This window comes from Pteronotus mesoamericanus, unplaced genomic scaffold (assembly GCF_021234165.1).
Source record: "Pteronotus mesoamericanus isolate MK-2021 breed Mesoamerican mustached bat unplaced genomic scaffold, CSHL_Meso_final contig_657, whole genome shotgun sequence".
Lineage (NCBI taxonomy): Eukaryota > Metazoa > Chordata > Mammalia > Chiroptera > Mormoopidae > Pteronotus > Pteronotus mesoamericanus.
The window spans coordinates 2220844-2241310 of record NW_026555229.1 but is presented as its reverse complement, the minus strand read 5'-3'; the positions used below and the strand labels follow the sequence as shown (position 1 = coordinate 2241310).

General features: G+C 51.7%; 1 protein-coding gene across 1 annotated transcript in view; it reads left to right on the top strand.

Annotated features, from left to right (window-relative positions):
- Window positions 1-20467, top strand: part of CRTAC1 (cartilage acidic protein 1) — a 134309-nt gene that overhangs the window by 89026 nt on the left and 24816 nt on the right. Inside the window, exons 4-6 of the mRNA XM_054581322.1 lie at window positions 3427-3563; window positions 8718-8874; window positions 19684-19818. Coding sequence (XP_054437297.1) covers window positions 3427-3563; window positions 8718-8874; window positions 19684-19818 — 429 coding nt within the window. The remainder of the gene's footprint in view (window positions 1-3426; window positions 3564-8717; window positions 8875-19683; window positions 19819-20467) is intronic.

Below are 20467 nucleotides of genomic sequence, written 5' to 3'. Positions count from 1 at the left end.
GTTTGCTCTTCCTAAATCACGGGCTCCCATCCCTTCCGTCGCCCAGGCCTCGGGCCTCTCCCTGCAGAAGGGCTGCCATTGATTTTGCCATTCCCATTTATGATCTACAAGGCTCTGCATCGCTACAGCACATTTTACCTTAATTAGTTTATTCTTCTGGGTGTCCTCGGTCAGCCTAGATGCCAGGAGGCTGGAAAGGGGGAAGAGGCTAACGGCACTGGACACCCTAACCCCTCTGGCCACAAAGCCAAGAGCCTAGCCAGACATCAACACCCTAGCACAGCAATTTGCTAAGAACAGCATTAGTCCTGCAGGATGCTAGTAGGTGAACTGCAAAAAGGGGTTTCATGGCCAAGTTCATTTGTGAAAGTCTGGATTAAATAAAATTAAACAGATAATTTACTGCAGGACTTTTCAAAGCTTTAATAGACTGATGTCCATTGTGAATCTCCGAGAGGATGATGTGAGGTATGGTCTTCCCCAATCTCCAATGATGATGAAGACTGTCCTCCAGGCAGCTCACAGAGAAAGGACACTTTGGGAAATGCAGTCTTGGGTGGAATTGGAGGTGTTGAGGCAAACAGAGAGAGAGTGAGTCACCCTGGGCCTGTTTTCTCCTCTCCTCTGGCTGAGGCAGAAACTCCTTGTCTTGAGCACTTTCTCCCACTGAATGCAGAGGTGCCATCAGAGCGATGCAGAGCCCCAGCTACCGGCAGCTGCTCTCACACCTGGCCCAGGCTTTGGGAGAGTTCAGCTTTGGTATTTCAGGGGGACCAGACTAGCTGGAAGGACAGTCCAAAGGGGCCCTGGTTTGACAGCAGAGGGCAAGGGTCACTTGCAGTTGGTGAAGGCTGGAGCCTAAGCAACCTGCAGGGCCATCGGAGGTCCCCCCGGGCATCAGGGAGTGATGACAAGGTGCCACAGCCTCGGTGCAGCTGCGGGGATGCAGCCTGGGTCCACAGGCCCTTTCCGCAGTCCTGAAACCCGAAGCGCTCTGAAAGCCTCACGTCCTTTTTTTTTTAAGTTTGTGGGAAAATGAATTGATAGTAAAACCTGCCCTGAGCTGACATGAGCTATTTATGGCTTTATTTATCCCACTTTGTGTGAATATTCATATATTTCACTGCAGAAACATTGATGTATTTAATTATGGGGTGCCGCCCCAGTCCCTGCTGGGGGTGTTATGTAATAAACGGTCTGTGCACTGTGTTACATTTCTAAAGTACGAAGGAGAAATCTAAATATCTAAAAGCCTCTGGTGCTTAGGGATTGCAATGAGGGACGTGGACCTCAGGGGGTGCAGAGCTTCCAGCGAGCAATTCAGTGGTGCCTGACCTGGGGCCAGACTGCAGTGCGATTTCTCCTGTAATTCCCACAGCAATGGCCGTGAGGGAGGGGGCCCAGCTGTCATCCCTGACTCTCACAGAGGAAACCAAAGCTGGAAGAAAAGGAAGAACCGGCCCAGGGCCCCGAGCTCCGAGCTCCTCAGTCAGAGTAAAGCCTGTGCTCTGTCTGGACCGGCTCCTCAGGTGCCCCAGGCAGCATCCCTCCCAAGCCACAGCAGCTCTGCGCAGAGCCCTGCGGCAGCTCCTCGGCCCAGGCCTCCACCTGAACAGACACCTGCGGTCTCCTGGATCTGCTTCCTGTTCAGCTTATGAAGGGCCTTTCCTTCCCTGGGAGGGCCAGGGAGGGTCAGGCAGGGCAGGAGGGCTCTGCTCCAATGTCCGCTCCCTGGTGTCTGGCGAGCATCCCTAAGACCAACTCCAGACCCCACAGACTGTACACCAGCCTCCACGGGCCCCTGTGCTGTCAGGAAGCCCCCACATGCGGCCACTCAGAACAAACCATTTTGTCCTCTCCTGGGCAGAACCGCCTGAGGGGTCCTTTATACGAGACTGCCCTCACATACACATTCACCCGCTCACACTCGGTTTCACACATCCGCTCATTGTCACACTCACACTCACTCCCTCACATGCGCTCACTCGTACTCTCGCGGTCCTCACTCCTTCTCAGATTCACACTCACTCTCACGCGCTTATTCTCATCCATTCATTCCTTCAATCCCACGCTGACTCTCACCAAGCCCATGCAGTGCAGACATGATGCCCCTAAAAGGACCTAATGAGCATCTCGTCTCTGAAATGGGAATAATTATTTCTGTCCAATGCTACCTTTTTTTTTGGTTGGGGGGGTGCTGTGTTAAACCTGTAATGTGCATCATCGAACTTATTACTCCTCACAGTAAACTTGAGTGCGGTCATTGTCATCCCCACTTACAAATAAGAAAACTGAGGCTCAGAGATGCTAAGCAACTTGCCCAAAGTCAACAGCTAAAACCTAGAAGTAGAATCTGAGTGGAACTGAGACTGAGCCGGGGGCTCATTTACTCTAAACTCCGAGGTCTTCAGGCTAAGCCCACTGCCTCTCCCCTGGGCCAGCCAGAGAGTCAAGTTCAGGGGCTCTGTCCCCAACTCCACTCTTCCCCGAGCTCACCTTCCCTGATTCCTTCAGCGGCTCCTCTCCTGTGTTTCCTGTGCAAATTCTTGGGGGTTGAATATGATCCCTCCTAATATATGAAGGCTCTGAGTCTCAAATTTGCAAGAAATAAACTAAGAGTGAGAGCAGAGGAGGGTGCTCTGCTTTAGTGGTTCTCAGAAGGGCTTGGACTCCCGCCACCAGAAGTTCCTCACCATGTCCCCAGAACAAAACTTCTTGGCCATGAATGAGCTTCAGGAGGCCACAGACCTCCTACGATTCCATATGGCATGTTGTGTGGTGCAGAGTCCCTGAGCTGAGGGCCTTAGCTTCCCTCCAGTTCTCAGAGAGGTCAGTACCCCAAAGAGATGACGACTACTACCCTCTAGGGACCTCCCAGGGCTGCCTGAGTGCTGACCCTACTGCCACCTGGTACCCCGGGGGTGGAGGTCACACTCCTGTCACAGGTCAACTTCCAGCCCCTTCCTTGATTAGGACTTAGAGACCCACCCAGTTTCTTTTGAGACCCAAATCCGGTCCTGCAGAGAATGGAGGGGACAGCCCCTGGAGAAAGAGACATTCTGGGTAGAGCTGGGATGCTGAAATACTGGCAATCCTGGTGATGGTGACGGAACACGTGCAGACAGTGAAGTCCAGTTGTGGAGGGTCCTGTCAGACACGCGGTAGCAGTAACACTTCTTTCGTAGTTTCTGAGGTCAGGCTGGCCATTTTCATAAGCTTCAGAGTCTCTGCTCTCCACTGAAAATACCTGAGTGACCTCCAAACAGAGGAGTCTCGTCTGCTTGAGTAACTACACTCATCAAGGAGTGCTCACCTTGAGCAGACAACCCACATTCACCTGCGGCCCAAATCTCTGTGGCAGGTACCCCGAAACCTACCTGCACTCTGGCCCAGTATCCACCAGCCTCCCTTTCCTCCTTTCTCCAGGGGTGGCCACATACACAGACAAGTTGTTCAAGTTCCGCAATAGCAGGTGGGAAGACATCCTGAGCGACGAGGTCAACGTGGCCCGGGGAGTAGCCAGCCTCTTTGCCGGGCGCTCTGTGGCCTGTGTGGACAGGACGGTGAGTTCAGGGGTGCATGGAGGGCCTGGGGCAGGAGGGGCACACAGCAATGTGTGAGCCAGAGGGGAGCTAATAGGCAGATGTCCCCAGACAGAGTGCAGCTTCTGAGGGCAGAGCTGAAGGCTGCACCATCTCGGCAGCTCCTGGTGCCTTGCACCTAGTAGATGCTAAAGAGTAACAGCCAAGACTCGCTGGATGAGTTACAATATACTTTCCCATCATTTCTCCCATAAGGCCCTCCCAGCAACCAGTGAGGAACCTGGCCAGGTGCTGTTATCCACTAGACAGGGTCACTGAGGCCCAGCTTACAGCAGTGACTTGCCTGAGGACCCAGAATCGATTAGTGGCTAGGACCAGAATCAGAATCTTCAAGCTCTGAACTTTGTGCTCATTCGTTCTTTCAATTAATATTTATTAAGCACCTACTGTGTGCCAGGCATTGAGCCATGAGGGGCCCCTGAGCAAATGAAAGCATGACAAAGGGGCTCATGGGTGGGTGAGTGGGAGGTGGCCACAGTGTCCAAGTACTTTAGTTAATCAGTAGCTCCATCAACGCTTTCCTGCCCTGCCAGTCCGCCCTACCAGAAGGGTGGGGAGGAAGGGCCAAGTGGGGAAGAAGGAGCACCTGCAGCCATCTGCCCTGTGGGGCTGCCTCCACCGGGCTTGCGTCCCAGCAGCCCCAGCCAGAGCTGGAGGCTTGCTGTGGAGGTGATTTATCCCTCCTGTCACTTGCTCCCCTGCCGCCCCCTTCTTGACTTTACAAAACAGCCCTCACTAAATCAGGGACCCAGCTGCTGCCCGGCTTCCATGGGAGCGGAGCAGCTCTGGCCTGTATTCTGGGGGCTGTGGTGAGGGTGTTGGCTCATTTCAGGACTGAAGTGGCACAGAGGGGATTGGGGATTCAGCGTGAACCTTCGTGGCAGGGGCCTCCAGGCCTTGGGAAAGGCAGGTGCCAGGTATAAATATTTATTTCTTAACAAGCTGGTTCTGAGAAGACAAGCCAAGCTGGGCTGTGAAGCCACATTTAGCCCTGACCTGAATCTGTGCCACCTGGACTCCTGCCTGATGGGAGGGAAGGGAGAGGCTGCTCCGCGAGCGGCCCCAGAGAACGGGAGGGTCTGAGGGGGGCCAGGCCCGGCTGCTGCTGGGGCCTCTACCCAGTCTCCTCCTGGCTCAGTCTTTCAGGACCAAGGCTTCCTACACTCTGCTTAGGTGGGAACCCTCTCGAATCCAGTGGGAGGGCCTGAAGGTTAATCACAAAGAGGTGCACTCTCGTCCTAACAAGGTCATCTGCACACCCACACATTTAACCACGGGACAAAGGCACCATGTAAAATGCAAAAAAAAAAAAAAAAAAAAAAACCAATTGGCACACAGCACAGTAGGCGGGCACTTAGCCGCTCACTCGGTCCCTGCTCAGTCCAAGCCTCAGCCCGTCTGCCACCAGCAGAGGGGCGGCTTTTCTGATTCTGCCACCACCTTGGCATCCCAGCACCTGAGAACTGTGGAAGGAGGAGTAGGAAGAGGTCAACACCAGTCTGGAAGCTGAGAGAGAGGAATACAGCGTGATGTAGGAAAATACAAGAACAATCATAACAATAATAGCTATCACTTACTAAACTAACAACATGACCAGCCCTGAGCTAAGCAGTTTACAAGCATCATCTTATTGAATCCTTATAACAAGCCTATGAGGTAGATGCTGTCATTATCCCCATTTTACAGATATGGAAAATAAGCCTTGGAGCAATGAAGCAACTTGACCTTGGTCACATAGCCAAGATTGAGTCCTGCCTCCTGAAAATGAACCAGAGACCTTTTTACTCCTCTGCCTCTGAGTGAACTGGTATCAGTCACAAATTTCTCACCACAAGTTCTATCACAGCGTTCACCCTGCTCCTTCCTCAGCCCCACAGCCCTACCTGGGGCCTTTTAAGTCTACCCAGTCAGTGGTTTTTGCAGTGAGGTCCCCAACCAGCAGAATCAGCACGATTAGAAATGTCCATTTTCAGGCCCCATCCTACTCCACCGCCACCCTCCAGACCCATTGGATCAGAATTCCTGGGGGTGGGGCCCAGCACTCTTGGTTTTCAACTAGGTCTGCAGGTGATTCTGATGCAGGCTGAAGTCTGAGGACCATCGCCCAGATAAATGGCTCAACGCTACCGCCGGCCGTTCTCTCCCTCTCCCCTTCCAGCCTGTGTTTGTTCTCTGCCCCAAACCTGGAACAGTGCCTGCCCTTCATCTTCAGCTGCCTCATCATTCACCCACCTTTCTGGATCCAACTCAAAGCCAATCTCTTACAAGAAGCGTCCCCTGATCGATAATGATTATGCCTCATGTTTATATAGCATTTTTTTTATCTTTCAAAGACCTTTCATATGCACTGTCTCTTTTTATCTTCTCAACAACCCTGCCAGGAAGAAGGGAGAATATGATTCCCATTTAACATGTGAGGAGATGCAGCTGAAGGGGGTGAGGAATCTGCCCAAGGATAAGGAGCCAATTAGGGGTAGAGCCTGGGCTAGGACCCAGGCTAATAGCCCTAGAGCATCGGTTCTCAAAGTGTGGTTTCTGGACCAATGCATCAGCTTCACCTGGGAGCCTGTTAGAAATGCAGATTCTCGGGGCCCACTCCAGACCTGAAGCAGAAAGTCTGGGGATGGAACCCAGCTTCTAGATTTTAACAAGCCCTCCAAGGATTAGGCTAAATGGTGAGACCCACTTTCCTAGACCCAAAGCTGCAGAAACCTGGAGTGACTTCCATCTCACCCTCCTAGAATGGCTGTGGTCAAGTTCACGTGAGAATTTCTGCCACCATCTACAACTTTCACACACCTATGTTTGTCAGGTTAATCACCCCAATACAGTGAAGTAAGGAACTAGGTACAACTGAAATTTATAAATATTCTAATTTTTAACAGAGTGCATTTCAGTTTATTTAGCTTTAATTGCCCATTTGTTGATGAAATTGCTAACAGCTGGTAGGGTCGGAAACAGTTACAGTGATGGTGTACTTTCACCTTTGGCCCCATTCATTCACTCTCTATCCAATCATTTCACACACATATGCCAAGCTCCTGTGATCAGCAAGAACCTTCCACAATTCTCCCCTAATCATGAAGCCATGTTGAAAACCGTGTATCTCAAACTTCCATTTAGCATAGGGATTCCCCTGGGAGCCTTATGAAAATGAAGATTCTGCCCTAGCTGCATGGTCCAGGTGGTTGGCGCATCATCCCATGCACCAAAAGATTGTGGGTTCAATCCCCAGTCAGGGCACATACCTAGGTTGATGGTTGGATCCCTGGTCAGGGCCCATGCAGGAGGCAAGTGATCAATGTTTCTCTCTCACATCGATATATGTATGTGTCTCTCTCTCCTCTCCCTCTCTCCCTTTCTCTCCCTCTCTCCCCCCCACCCCCCTTCTCTCTTGAAAATCAATAAACATATCCTCAGATGAGGATTACAGAAAAATGAAGTAAAGAAAAAGCGATTCTGATTCAGCAGGTCTAGGGTAGGACCTGAGAGTTCTAACATGATCTCAGATGACACCAGTGCTGCTGGCCCTGAGACCCCTATGAATAAAACGGTTTGCAAAGCATTACTTCCCAGGTAGCAGGACAGAGACTCAGATAACCAAAAAAGAAAGGGCATAGAAGTCCTCAGGGAATAGCGGTGCCACCCTCTCCAGCTTTGTCCCCTGACACACCCTGCCTTTCATTTTACATTCCAGCGACACTGAACGAACTGCTTATGATTTCCCTACATACATCATTCTCTGTCTCATCTCTGCCTGGAAGGTTCTTTCCCCTCCACTTCACCTGGCTGAGACTCCTCTTAGAAAACCTTTTCTGAATTCCCAATGGCTAGGTGCCCTTCCTCTGGGATAGGAGCCCCTCTTCTGTGCACCCAGGAAGTCCTGTACACACCGTCTCAATCATATATATAATTGTATGATTGTTGGAGTATCTGAATCTCCCAGGACACCCTGAGGTCATTCGTTGGCCTCACCCACCAAGTGGCTCTTAATTAGCTTTCACAAAGAAAATGGTCCCAAAGAAGAGATCTTGTCAGTGCCCAGTTAATTGGAACAGGGTTCTGCTCATAGGGCCACTGAGTAAGAAACAGAAGCGAGCAAGAGGGTTGAAAAGAGGGGGTGACAGATCACACTCCTGTTGTCTTGAACTCAGCTGTTTCTCTTGCATTGTTTTGTGTTTATGGCCTGCCTTTTAACTCAACTATGAGCAACCTAAGAATGAAGACTTTGTCTTAAGCTCATTTATAGCAGAGTGCCTTGCACATAGTTAGAGCTCAAGAAAGATCTACTATATGAATAATTAGAGGGAAATGATGTAAAGGGTGAGAGGAAAGCTAGAAAACTGTTTTAGAAATTGTGTGGCTCTCCTGGGGGAAAGGAGGCATCCATTGGAGAAATAACATCATTATAATGACGGGCAGAAAAGAATCTTTCATGAGCAGTGTCTCGGACTACAGAAGAGAGTGACTACAGCAACGAGGAGGATGCAAAGGAAAAAAAATATTTGAGACAGTGTTATAAAGGCAGAAGCAGTGTAATATTTCTTTCTATAATGTGAGGAAAACAAAGGAAGGGAAGAGGAAAGGAGGACCCCTGCATTTCTGAGCCTCTCGTACTACTGAAATCGAGGAATGAAGAAGTATAGGATGGGAAGGGGGGGTGGGAGATGTCTCAGGAATTTGCTTGTCATCTTGGCTGGAGTGAGCCTGAATGGGAGAGAGAGACTGAGAATAATGGGAACTGGTAGATCAATCAATCAGCAAATATTTATTGAGCAGCTACCCTAGCTGGCAGCTGGAGAGAGCTCAGCTGGAGGGAGGCACATTAGAAAATTGTCTATAAAAAGGTGGCTGTGGGGGAGAGAGAGGGATGTGTTCTTCTGGAACAGGATAGAAAGAGAAGGAGGGTGGCTTTTTTGTGGGACTCCAGGGGGCATCATGCACTTTGTAGCCTCTGTGAAAAGCATGTCTGGGGTTGTGCAAGCACAGAGCAAGGCTGTGCACACCAGACCCAGGGAGAAGAACCTGACCCCATGAAAGAGCTGTGGTCCTGCGGGAAAGACCTCAGTGAGCCTGGATGGGTCTGCTCACCCACCTCCTTCCCTTCCTCCTCAGGGCTCCGGACGCTACTCTATCTACATCGCCAATTATGCCTATGGTAACGTGGGCCCCGATGCCCTCATTGAAATGGACCCTGAGGCCAGTGACCTCTCCCGGGGCATCCTGGCGCTCAGAGATGTGGCTGCTGAGGCTGGGGTCAGCAAGTATACAGGTATGCAGGTGACGTGGGAGGCTGCAAGCTGGAGGGGTTGGGGGCTAGGCCTGGGGGACAGGCCTTGCAAGGCTGGGTCTAGATTATCAGAGACCACAGAACAGGATGGGTTGGTGTCCTGGGGAGGGAGGATGAAGACTTTATTTCATCCCACCACCCACAGCAGGCTCCTCCACCGCTGCCTCTCCAAGGGTTGATGAGATACCTGGCAGGTGTGGGCTTTAGGGAGCCCCTTGGGGCACATCAGACATGGGGTCTGAACACCATAGCCTCATCCTGTCCCTGTCCCAACTCCCTGCTGTGACCCAAATGATGGGCGAACAGGTTCTGTAGGGAAAAACTGACAAGTCGCAACGGCTGAGATTTAAAGCATTCTTTATTGCCAAACAGCAGATGAAATTATTTACTTACACATAAGCAGCCAGGAATTGAGTGCTAGCTAAATCCTTAAGCTTCAGCTGGGTCCCGTCTCGGATAACTGAGCTCAAAGAATTGTGTTCTTGTTCCAAAACCTCTCCAGCACTTTTTTGGAAGGCAAGCTCCCCCCACATCTTTCTGGAGGGGGACCTATTGTCAGAGTCTCCGACAGGGAGATCTTTCTAGGGAAGGCTGTTTTTCTAATTCTAGCACGGCTGCTGACTAAACTCTGATAACCTGCCAATAGACTGCTGATGGCAGAGCCATCAGTTCCTGTCTGGGGTGCCAAAATCCAGGAAGCCAGGGCTGTGCACATGAACTTCAGCCTCACTCATACGGCACCGCCCTCTGGACTTAGACATTCTTTCATTGATTGACCTTCCCAATATATCCATCCCGGTTTGCACTACAGACTTCCATAGTGGCCACCTGCCTGAATCCGAATCCTGCGGCTGGCAGGGTCCCTGAGGGGTCATTTGGGCTGTTCCCCCTGCCTCCAGACACATCAGTGCTGGTATAATCTCAAAATCCTACCCAGAAAGGGTTGTCACAGCCTCCCCTGAGTTGATGATGCCGTTCTCTAGACAAATTCCCACCTCAGTGAAAGGGGGAGATTGATGTTGGCCTGTCTGACAAAGTTTGTGAGAATATTAGACAATAGTTTGCTCAGCTCAAGCCCCATCAAAGCCCTCCAGAGCGCCACACATGAATGTGTAGCAGGAAGGCTGAGTGTCAGTAATAAACTATGTTTTCCTGGGAAAAGGAATAAACATGCAAGAGCTTCAGCCTAGATTTGTACAGTCAGTTTTTCTGAATAGGTCCCAGTTTTGTGCACTGGGCTGGCTTGGCAATTAACTGCCTTGATCTGCAGAAGAAGGAGGGTGGGCTGGGGAGATGTAGCACTTGAAAATGATGAGGTAGAAGGGAGGCAAGGTCTGGGAGAGGGTTATACACAGAATAAAAGAATTCAGAAGGTTGTAGCTGGGTTTGAGCATGAAGGGGACATTGTTCACACTGGCTGGGCTGGCAGAGGGCCTGGCAGGAACCGAGGAGGGGGAAGGAGCGGACCAAGCAGGGACAGCTGAGGAGCGTGGACAGGGATGGGAGCACCGGCCAACCATGCCGGGCTGCGCTGGAAGGACGGGGCAGCTCAAGGAAGGGGCAGCAGCTTCTGTGGAACACACAGGCGGGCTGGGGCAGCTGGCATACCCAGAAGACACGTTAGAGCAGCTTCGCAGACTTCCAAAAGCCATTTGGCTGACAAGAACCTATTTGGCCCACCAAGTTACTAGTATGTCTGCCCGCCTTCCCCAGCCCACCCTTTTCCTGTCTGCCAAGGCTCCCAACTCCATCCTGCACTCCCCTTTGTCATTCCGTTGACAACTCGGTGGACATCTGGCCGGAAAACTAGCCCAGAGCACTCCCCTGAGTCCCAGGAATGGCCCCTGAGTGTAAAGACCACCCCTGAGCCCAGCCTGATTGCTGAGGCTCTGGCTCGCAGCCAGTGCTCCGCTCCAGGCCAGTGCTCCAGGGCCTGGGAAGGATGAAGGGGTGGGCAGTGAGGTGCAGGGTCCTGAGCAGGCTGGGAGGGCAGCAAGCCATGGCCGGATGTGCAGTCAGGGAGCCGCAGGTCCCCAGAACCAAGCCACACGCAACACCCATCTGCTGGACAGACCTCACAGCACTTCCCACTTTACAAAAATACACACAGAGGTCCAGAGACAGAAGGGGCTTGCCCTCGGTCACACAGGAGGGTGTAGAGACAGTAGCAGTTAGAGCCCCGTCCTCGATGCCTAAATTGCCACAGCCAGCCGACCTCTCTGATGACCTCCAGCTGGAGAGACCTGTTCCAACCTGCGAGACAGGCACTGGCGAAAGAGGCCCACTGGGACTGCAGCCCCAGGGACTGGCGCTCGGACCTTCGTTGTGGCCCCTGGTTTTGGTGGCTTTGGCAGCTGCCTGACCTGGGGTGCTCAGGGCAGCCAGAGAGGCCCGGCGACCCCCGGTCGGTCGGCAAGCGGGGTGATGGCTCTGCCGGCACTGGCTGACTGCCTTCTCCCGAGGGGGAGGGGAGGCCTCGTCTCCAGACGGTCGGTGCTGCTGGCGGCCGCTGCTCTCCTGGGTCACAGTGCCATCTAGCGACCAGCATGCCCGCTCTCTGGGGACCCGGGGGACTCGCGGGCCCCTGGAGGGCTGCATGGGGAGACCACTGGTGCTGGGTTGAGCTGAGGCAAGGCCACTCCTCATGGTTTGCAGTTGGATGAGAATCGGCAGCCCTGACTCCCCTAGCTGCCAGCAGCCCCTTGGAGCCTGGACAGTGCCAGGAACTGCCCTTCACGGGAATCCTGAGAATTACTTCTCCCCATGGTGGAGGGCCTGGCATGGAACCCCAGGAGGGCAAGGGTGGGAACTAAGTGGCCTGCACTGCCTCCAGTCCCAGGTGTCCTTGGGTAAGTCCCTTAGCCCCTGTGAGCACCTTCAACTAGCCATCTGACAGAGCTGCTGAGAGGACAGTGTCTGAGGCCAGAGTGCCAGATGCAGATCCTACCTCTATCATGTCCTGTCCAGGCAGGATTATTACCCTCTGTGGGCCTCAGTTTTCTCATTTTTCTGCAAAATGGGGGTGTTTGAGAACGAAAGGGGGTAAACCTGGGACGCGCCTGGCACAGGGCCTAGCACACCCGCACGGCCCGCCTAGTGCGGCCAACAGCAACACGCCCCTCCCCTGAGGTTCTGACAGTGATGCCAGGGCCCCTGCTGGGCATCCCCTGAGGGTGGGGAGTGCCATGCTGGGCACGGGGCGGCGGGGGTGGGGGGGACGCGGAGCACAAAGCGCGCAGGCTCAGCCCTGCCCTGGGGGCATCCTCCAGTGTCCCGCAGCCCTGGGCACAAACATGGGCCCCTTCATCCTGTGTCCGCTGGAATCCTTCTCTCTTCCCTTCTCTCTGACCCTGTCTTCCCCTGAACTCCAACCCTCCCCAGGACCTCTGCATTTTGGCCTCATCCTTTAGGGGAGCATCTGTGTGGGCTGCAAGGTGATAATTAAAGAAGCCTTAAAAGAAATTTGGAAAGAAAATGAAGGTGGATTTATGATGTTGGGTGGGGAGTTTCACTGTTGGCTGGGAGCTGAGCAGAACAAAGTGGAGGGCAGATCTGATTTACAGGAAGTCATTATTGGAGGAGACAGAGATGCTTACAGCCCAGCTGAGGCCTTCTGGCAGATCCCCACCAGCCAGCCCTGGAGAGGTGACCGGGGGCGGCAGAGTGGGGACTGCAGAGCCTCCCAGCTTCCAAGGCGGGCACTAGCCTGGCAGCACGAGCGCAGCCAGTGGCAGCCGGGGACAGTCAGGGCTAGAGTGACAGCCTCCTCAGCCAGGGCCCTGGACCTCTGCCAGGGGTACCCAAAGCCTTGAGATACACAGGCTATCAGATGCACTAGATGATTGACAAGAAGGGACATGACTTATTTTTTTCCCCAAAACAAATGCAGATATGTCATACAATACAAATTCAATCTCAAGACACATTTTCTTAAAGCTAAAATAAGAGATTTTAAAGAAATGTAAAGCCTGTGCCTGGCTACTCTGGGCCTCTCCAGAAGGACAGGTGGCTCCTCTGGGGAGAGGAGACTTTAGCAAAAATATCTGCGAGCACAGGGGGATAGCCTGGGGCCTGCGGGCACCCAGGCTGGGTGTGAACTGTGACCTGTGGTCTGCTGGCCGCCATCGCACCTCCCTGAGCCTTGGATCCCTCGCCTAGGATCCCTCGCCTAGGAAATGGCATGGTAAGATGAAACGTGGTCAGTACTTGCTCCACAGGACTGAAAAACAGGTGGCCAGTAGAGCTATTCCTGCCCCTCCTTTACCTGCCTTCCCTTCTGAAGCAGCTTCTTCCTGCCCCTCACTGCCTAGGGGGAAGGGGTGCACAGTGAGGATCGAATTCCCTTCTGTAACCCCCTGGGTGCCCACGGTGTGGGAATCCCCACCCAGCAGACAAATGCTGGAGCCTGCCCTCTTGCCCACCTGCCTCCCAGCGTCCTGCAGGGACGGGCAGGGAAGACTGCGGGAGCAGTGCAAATGTCCTTGTCTAATGTCCCTGTACACTCGTACCCGTGGATCCTTGCCCAGCGTCTGATAGCTCACAGAGGGCTTTGGGGGGAGGGGGGGAGGGCACAGGCAACAACACAGCATTAGCACCAACACAGCGTTACTACATGTTAGAACTTCAGGAAATTTAGGGCGAGAGACCCTGTTACCACCCAGCCCCCACCCTCACACCCCCTTCTCCAGCACACACGTGCGTACGCACACCGCCCATTCCTCCACCCCTGCATTCTCTAGCATCTTTGCTATTCTTTTACAATACCTTGGATGTTCTTGGCAGCCTGCAGGCCCCGGCGTCTACCAGGGTCATATTCCTATCAAGGGCTCAGCAATCTGCTCTGACAGGTCCCCGTTCCTTGGCCTGCAGGCCTCGCCCCGCCTCAGACTCCGCGGTGCTGAGTCTAGATGGGCCCGGGATTCCACTCCCAGGCACGGCTATCCTGTGACCAAGCCTGGAGGATGCCCTGCAGGGCAAAGGTGGGAGGCGCCTTGGAGACCTTCTCATTCTCCCACTCATTCCACAGGGAGCGAGATCAAACCCTGGAGGGCACACTTCCCAGGTGCTGTGGCCAGAGAGGCTGCAGAGGCGGGGCTAGAACCTAGAGGCTTCTCCTTAGCACAGAGAATCCCCCTGCCTCTGGGTCCCTGGGGCTCCGGGCCCATGGTTTGGGGTGGTTCAGCAGCATACACCCTCTTCCCCACAAGCTCTCTTTTCCTTCCCCGCCCCACCTCCCCAACCCCAGGGCCCTGTGTGCTGGTCCAAGCGCCGTCTGAGAGATAAATCACCTGCACTCCAACTGGACTTGAGTCTGTGCCACCCAGGGGCAAGGATCAGAGGCGGGGGGGCGGGGGGGGGTGCTGTTCTGGAGGGTAAACGGGGCTGCCCCATGAGGCTTGGCCAGATGAGCAGAACACGAAAGGGGCCCCGGAATGCGGCAGGAGGGAGGGGGAGCCCAGGGCACGCATTTTCCCCTATAACCTCACCTCTCCCACCCACCCCGGTGGGCAGAGAAGCCTTCAGGAAGGGATGGGCAGGGAGCAGCATTTACACACAACTGCCCGAAACCAGGAGGCCTTTGAAGGGATATTATTCACCCAGCAGGTGGGAAATAGTCCCAGCTAATGACTGTGTGGCACCTGACATTTTCCAAGGTACCTTCCAAAAACCAGCTGACTTAATATTTATGACAGCTCTGACATAGGGCTATTATTGTTATCAGTCTTTCTCTTGTGAGAAAACAAGGTGCCCAGAAAGGGCCATTGATGTGCCCAAGGTCACACAGCTTGAACTTTCTGATCCTCAGTCTTTCCCACCACCAGTGCGCCCCCTCCCCCCGGGCACTGCTTGTCATCCAGAGGACACGCCCGCCTCAAGTGTATAAGAGCTCATTGATGTAAAATGGAGTTCAACTTCCTGTTGGGACATCGTTCTCCAAGGCCAAATGAAGATGTTCCTCACTGCCCCCAGAGTAGCCCCATAAGGTGTGTGCTAAGCCTTAGGAAGAGGAAGACAGGGGGAGTGTGCGGAGGAAGGGGAAAATCTGGGGGAGGAGGGGAAAGGTCCAGGTAAAAGACAATTGCTGAGTAAGAAGCCTCTACCATTGACCAGGCAGGAATGGGAGTGTCAGGCTATGCTTAGGGTGGATGGATTTTATTGCTTTAAAGATTTACACGATCAGCCTGGGAGGACAGTGTCTCCTGCAGCACCAGTGAGGGGTGCAGACAGCTGGCTGCCCCTGCCTGCGACCCCAGTTTGGCCCCTCCATCTGAGGCTGCTGGGGCCCGTGGCCAAGAGGCCAGCTCCCCAACTGTTAACTCACCTGCACCCCAACTGTGCAGCGAACTTGCCAAGGAGGAGTTGTGGGTAACATCTCTGTTATGGTCTGATTGCCATGGCAATAAATTGTCACTAATTAGTAGTGTGGTTACCATGGCAATTTTCTAGTAATTACAGGTTACAAATGGTGCAAGGCTTCAACCCAACCCAATTAGTTAATTAGAAAGATTTAGAAATTTGTCCAAGAGGGAAATAACCTGCTTTGTAGAAAATGAAGGGAATGTGTCATGGCTTGGGAGCCAGGGGCGGAGAGGAAATTGGAAGATGCTGGGACCGGGGAGGAAGGATGGCGCTGCATGGCAGCAAGTCCCGGAGCCCCACCTGGAATTTCCAGGGGCCCAGGCAAGGCCAGCAGTCTCTCACTACAGCCTGCTCCTGAGCTGGAATCTGGCAGGGCCAGGGCAGGGACAGCTGCCAACAGCCACTCAGCAGCTCCTCTCTGAATGGGCAGACATGGTGCCCAGGTTGTGGCCCAGCACCCCTCCCTGCTGGCTTTAAAGGAAAGGCGTCTGAAAGCTTCCCCGCCCTCGCTGTGGCTCTCCTAATGAAAAGCTCTTGTCCCATCTTGGATGATGCTCCCCAGCAGCGTTGTGGACTTAGTGGCTTCATTTTTATGAGGCTTGGGCTCTTTCTGAGAGCTAATAAGATTTTCTGAGAAGAATCTGGAAGGCACAGGGCCCAGAATGTGTTGACGAGGAGCCCCACCATGAGAGTGGCGATGCCATTTGCCCCATCCCTTCCCTCTGTCCCCAAACACTGGCTCTGGTGGTCAGGCTGCATTTACTTACATAAGTAAGAAAGACCCAGTGATTTCCTTCAGGGGCATGTCTCAGAGGACAGGAGGAGCCTGGTGACCAAGAGAACCTCCATCCCACATTGGCCCAGTCACTCTGTGGAAACCTCTGCTGCACCCAGAGGCTGGGGGTGGGGGTGGGGAGTCCAGCAGCCCTCGAGTCTGCCTGAGCTCTCATTTATTTTTTTTTTTTTTAAATCAAGTTCTTCTGAGACCTCTGGTAACTGTTCCGACAGCACTGAACAGCCCTTTATTGCAACACTTTCCAGAGTTAACTGTGCACAGAGACCACCAGAGGTCCTGTTAAAAGGTAAGGCCTGATGAGGTAGAGGCCTGAGATTCGGCATTCTGACAACTCCCAGGTGACATCCGTGGACCTGGCTCTGAGCAGCAGGCAGTGGGATCCACAAGGCCTTTCACATAGCTCACCTCACTTGATCCTCTCAAAAACCTGGAAATAACAAAAGCAGGGCACGCTACTTCCTTTCTGCAGATAAAGGAACTGAGGCTAAAAGGGTAACACAAACTGCCCAAGGTCACATGGTCTTGTAAAAAGCCAAGAATCCATGGGGCTAGAATCCATGTCTTGGTCCTGGTCAGGCTGTTTTCTGCATGATATTTCCAATGTTTGGGGGTGTGGTTTTCAGGCTTTATTTGAACCCCTCTGGCAAGTTTGCTCAAGGTATCTTGAGACTGGACTTGTTGACGTGGATAGCCCAAAGTTGACCTTGGAGACTTCAGACTATAATGTAGTTTTGGCTGGATTTATTTCTTTTTTTAAAAAAAATACACTTCACTGGATTTTTTTTTTCCCTTTTAAACTAAAGAAACAAATCCATTGGAACAAGCCAAACAATACGTAGATATCCACAAAAAAGGCCAACCACTGGACTTCCAGCCAAGATGGAAGTGTAGATAGATGTGCTTTGCTTCCTCATGCATCCAAAAGAGGACAAGAAGTTTGAAAAAAAAAAAAAAACAGAAATGCCAGAAAAATCAAACTGTATGGAAGTCCAACAACCAAGGAGTTAAAGAAGAAACTAGTCATCCAGACTAGTGGGAGGGGCAGAGATGGAAACCAGGACAGAGAGGAAGCACGGTAAGGCGGAGGCTGGAGGACCTGGCAGGTGAGGCAGCAGCTGGCTGACCAGGCGGTCCCACATTTGCATGCAGATAAACCAGGAGGAACAACTAGGGAGTGAGTCAGAGCACATAACCCAAGGTTCCATTGCAGGAAAGGAAAGCCTCAAAACCTCTGGCTGTGAAAAATCTGTGGGGTTGCGGTGTCAGGAGAAACTCCCAGCCTCACAGGAGAGTTCATTGGAAAGACCCACAGGGTGCTGGAACATACACAAGCCCACCCATCCAGGAATTGCAGCACCAGGAGGGCCCAATTCGCTTGTGAGTAGCAAGGGAAGTGACTAAAAGCCAGCTGAGAACAAAGCAAGTGGCATTGTTCCCTCTCTGACCCCACCCCTACAGACACTGCTACATGGCTTGCCCCACCCTAGCGAATACCTAAGGCTCCGCCCCTTACAATGTAACAGATGCGCTGAGACAAAGAAATATGGCCCAAATGAAAGAACAGATCGAAACTCCAGAAAAAAAACTAAGTGACGTGGAGATAGCCAACCTGTCAGATACAGAGTTGAAAACACTGGTAATCAGGATGCTCACAGAAATGATTGAGTATGGTCACAAAATAAAGGAAAAAAGTGAAATTAAAAAAAAAGTGAAATAAAGAAAAATATACAGGAAACTAACAATGAAGGGAAGGAAACCGGGACTCAGATCAGTGATTTGGAGCAGAAGGAAGAAATAAACATTTAACTGGAACAGAATGAAGAGACAAGAATTAAAAAAAATGAGAAGAGGATTAGGAACCTCTGGGACAACTTTAAATGTTTCAACATCTGAATCATAGGGGTGCCAGAAGGAGAAGAGGGAGAACAAGAAATTGAAAACTTATTTGAAAAAATAATGGAGAACTTCCCCAATCTGGCCAAGGAAATAGACTCCCAGGAAGTCCAGGAAGCTTAGAGAGTCCCAAAGAAATTGGACTCAAGAAGGAACACACCAAGGCACATTATAATTACATTACCCAAGATTAAAAATAAGGAGAGAATCTTAAAAGCAGCAAGAGAAAAGGAGAGAGTTGCCTATGAAGGGGTTACCATAAGACTATCTGCTGATTTCTCAAAAGAAACCTTACAGGCAAGAAGGGGCTGGCAAAAAGTATTCAAAGTCATGAAAGGCAAGGACCTACATCCAAGATTACTCTATCCAGCAAAGCTACCATTTAGAATGGAAGGGCAGAAAAAAATGCTTCCCAGATAAGGTCAAGTTAAAGGAGTTCATCATCACTAAGTCTTTATTATATGAAATGTTAAAGGGACTTATCTAAGAAAAAGAAGGTCAAAACTATGAACAGTAAAATGACAACAAATTCATGACTATCAACAACTGAACCTAAAACCAAAAACAAAAACACACTAAGCAAACAACTAGAACAGGAACAGAATCACAGAAATGGAAATCACATGGAAGTTATTAGTGGGGAGGTGGAGGGGGAGAATGGGAGAAAGTTACAGGGAATAGGAAGCATAAATTGTAGGTACAAAATAGACAGGGAGAGGTTAAAATAGTATAAGAAATGGAGAAGCCAAAGAACTTATATGTACGCCCCATGGACATGAACTAAGAGGGGGGGATGCTGGTGGGAGTGGGCAGAGGGTGGAGGGGAATAAAGGGAAGAAAAAAATGGGGCATCTGTAATAGAATAATCAATAAAATATACTTTTAAAAAAAAAGAGGCCAACTACCATCTCTTCTTCCCTCCCAAATCTTACCTCATCCGGTAGCCAGGGAAGCTCATGTGTAGCCTTTCTCACTCTTCCCCAGACTCAAAAGCAAACTTGCACAAATGTGTTCATAAATATCATATATTTTTCTTCCTTTTTTTTTAAATCAAAGTAAGGTCACACAATGTGATTACTTGGCAAATTGCTTTTTACTTAAAAATATGTGATGGGCACTCCTCCAAGTCAATAAATATGGATCTATGCCATCTTTTTAGAAGCTATAAAATGGGTCATCACATAGATGCACCATAATCCAACAGCCAGTTTCTGTTGATGGACATGCAGGTTCCCAGTTGCTCACTAGGTCAAACAAAGCAGGGTAAGCATCCTTGTACTACAGCTGGAACCTACTCCTATAAGTTCCTAGGGCAGGAACACACCCTGTGACCCGACCAGCATACGTGTGACTTGGGGTGTGAGTGGGGTTGTGAGGGAAACCTGTGACTTGACCAAGATGTTGTTGGTGGAGCTGGGTTTAGGGAATATTATAGTTCAGTCATCTCTGTGTTCCTTAGTTCATGGTGTAATTCCTTCGGCACAAAGTGACTTGGTCTTGCTCCTCACTTGCCTCAACATCAGCGTGGTCACCGTCCACATAGGTTTGTGGGACTTTGAGCCCAGATCTGGAATGACAGAAGCCTCTGGAAGGCCAGAATCCCCTCCCCCACCCCACCCCTAGGCTCTCCTGAGGCACCATGAATGCAGCTCCTTATAGGCCTCAGAGGCAGCCTCCTCCTCCTCCATGCAGAACTGGGGCTCTGCTTCTGCGACTTACTGAGGGTCCATGTCCTCTCCTAGGGGGCCGGGGTGTCAGCGTGGGCCCCATCCTCAGCAGCAGCGCCTCCGATATCTTCTGTGACAACGAGAATGGGCCCAACTTCCTCTTCCATAACCGGGGTGATGGCACCTTCGTGGACGCTGCAGCCAGCGCTGGTGAGTGTAGCTGCTGCCCTGGGCCCCTCGGCCCCCCAGACTCCCAGGGGACTCCAGACTGCCCTGCCCCCTCAAGCATGACCCCACAGGCCTCGGGGGGGTGGGACAAGACATCCCCCACCCCACACAGGGAGACGTTGCTTGTCATCTCCAGCGGCACACTCCCACCGTGGCTCAGACAGGGGGTGTTTGCCGCTGAGGACAGGGGGCCTGGAACTCCGACTATTACTCATTTTCCAGCAACTGGACTTGGCCCAAGTCTTTCTGAGTCCTGCTTGAGTCTCAGCATTAATTTCCCCTGCCTCTCTCTATTTCCCCTCCCCGCATTTATCTTAATTAAGCATTATTAAGCATTCAATTCGATCCAATAACCATTTTATTGAGCTCCTGCTAACTGCCAGGCTGGTGCTAAGAGCTGGGGATGCTGACCTGAATGATGTTGAGACCACCCTTTCACACATACACAAGGCACTGACTTCCTAGAAGGGGAAACAGACAAAGAAACAAATAGCTATAAGAAGAAACAAGATAAAATCTGCTCAAAATAGTGCTCTAGGCACCCAGCTCTGCTCCCCCCCATTTCCCTTTGTGCTCATCCTCATCTGCCTCAGGGCCTTTGCACCTGCTGTTCTCTCTACCTGAAGTGCCC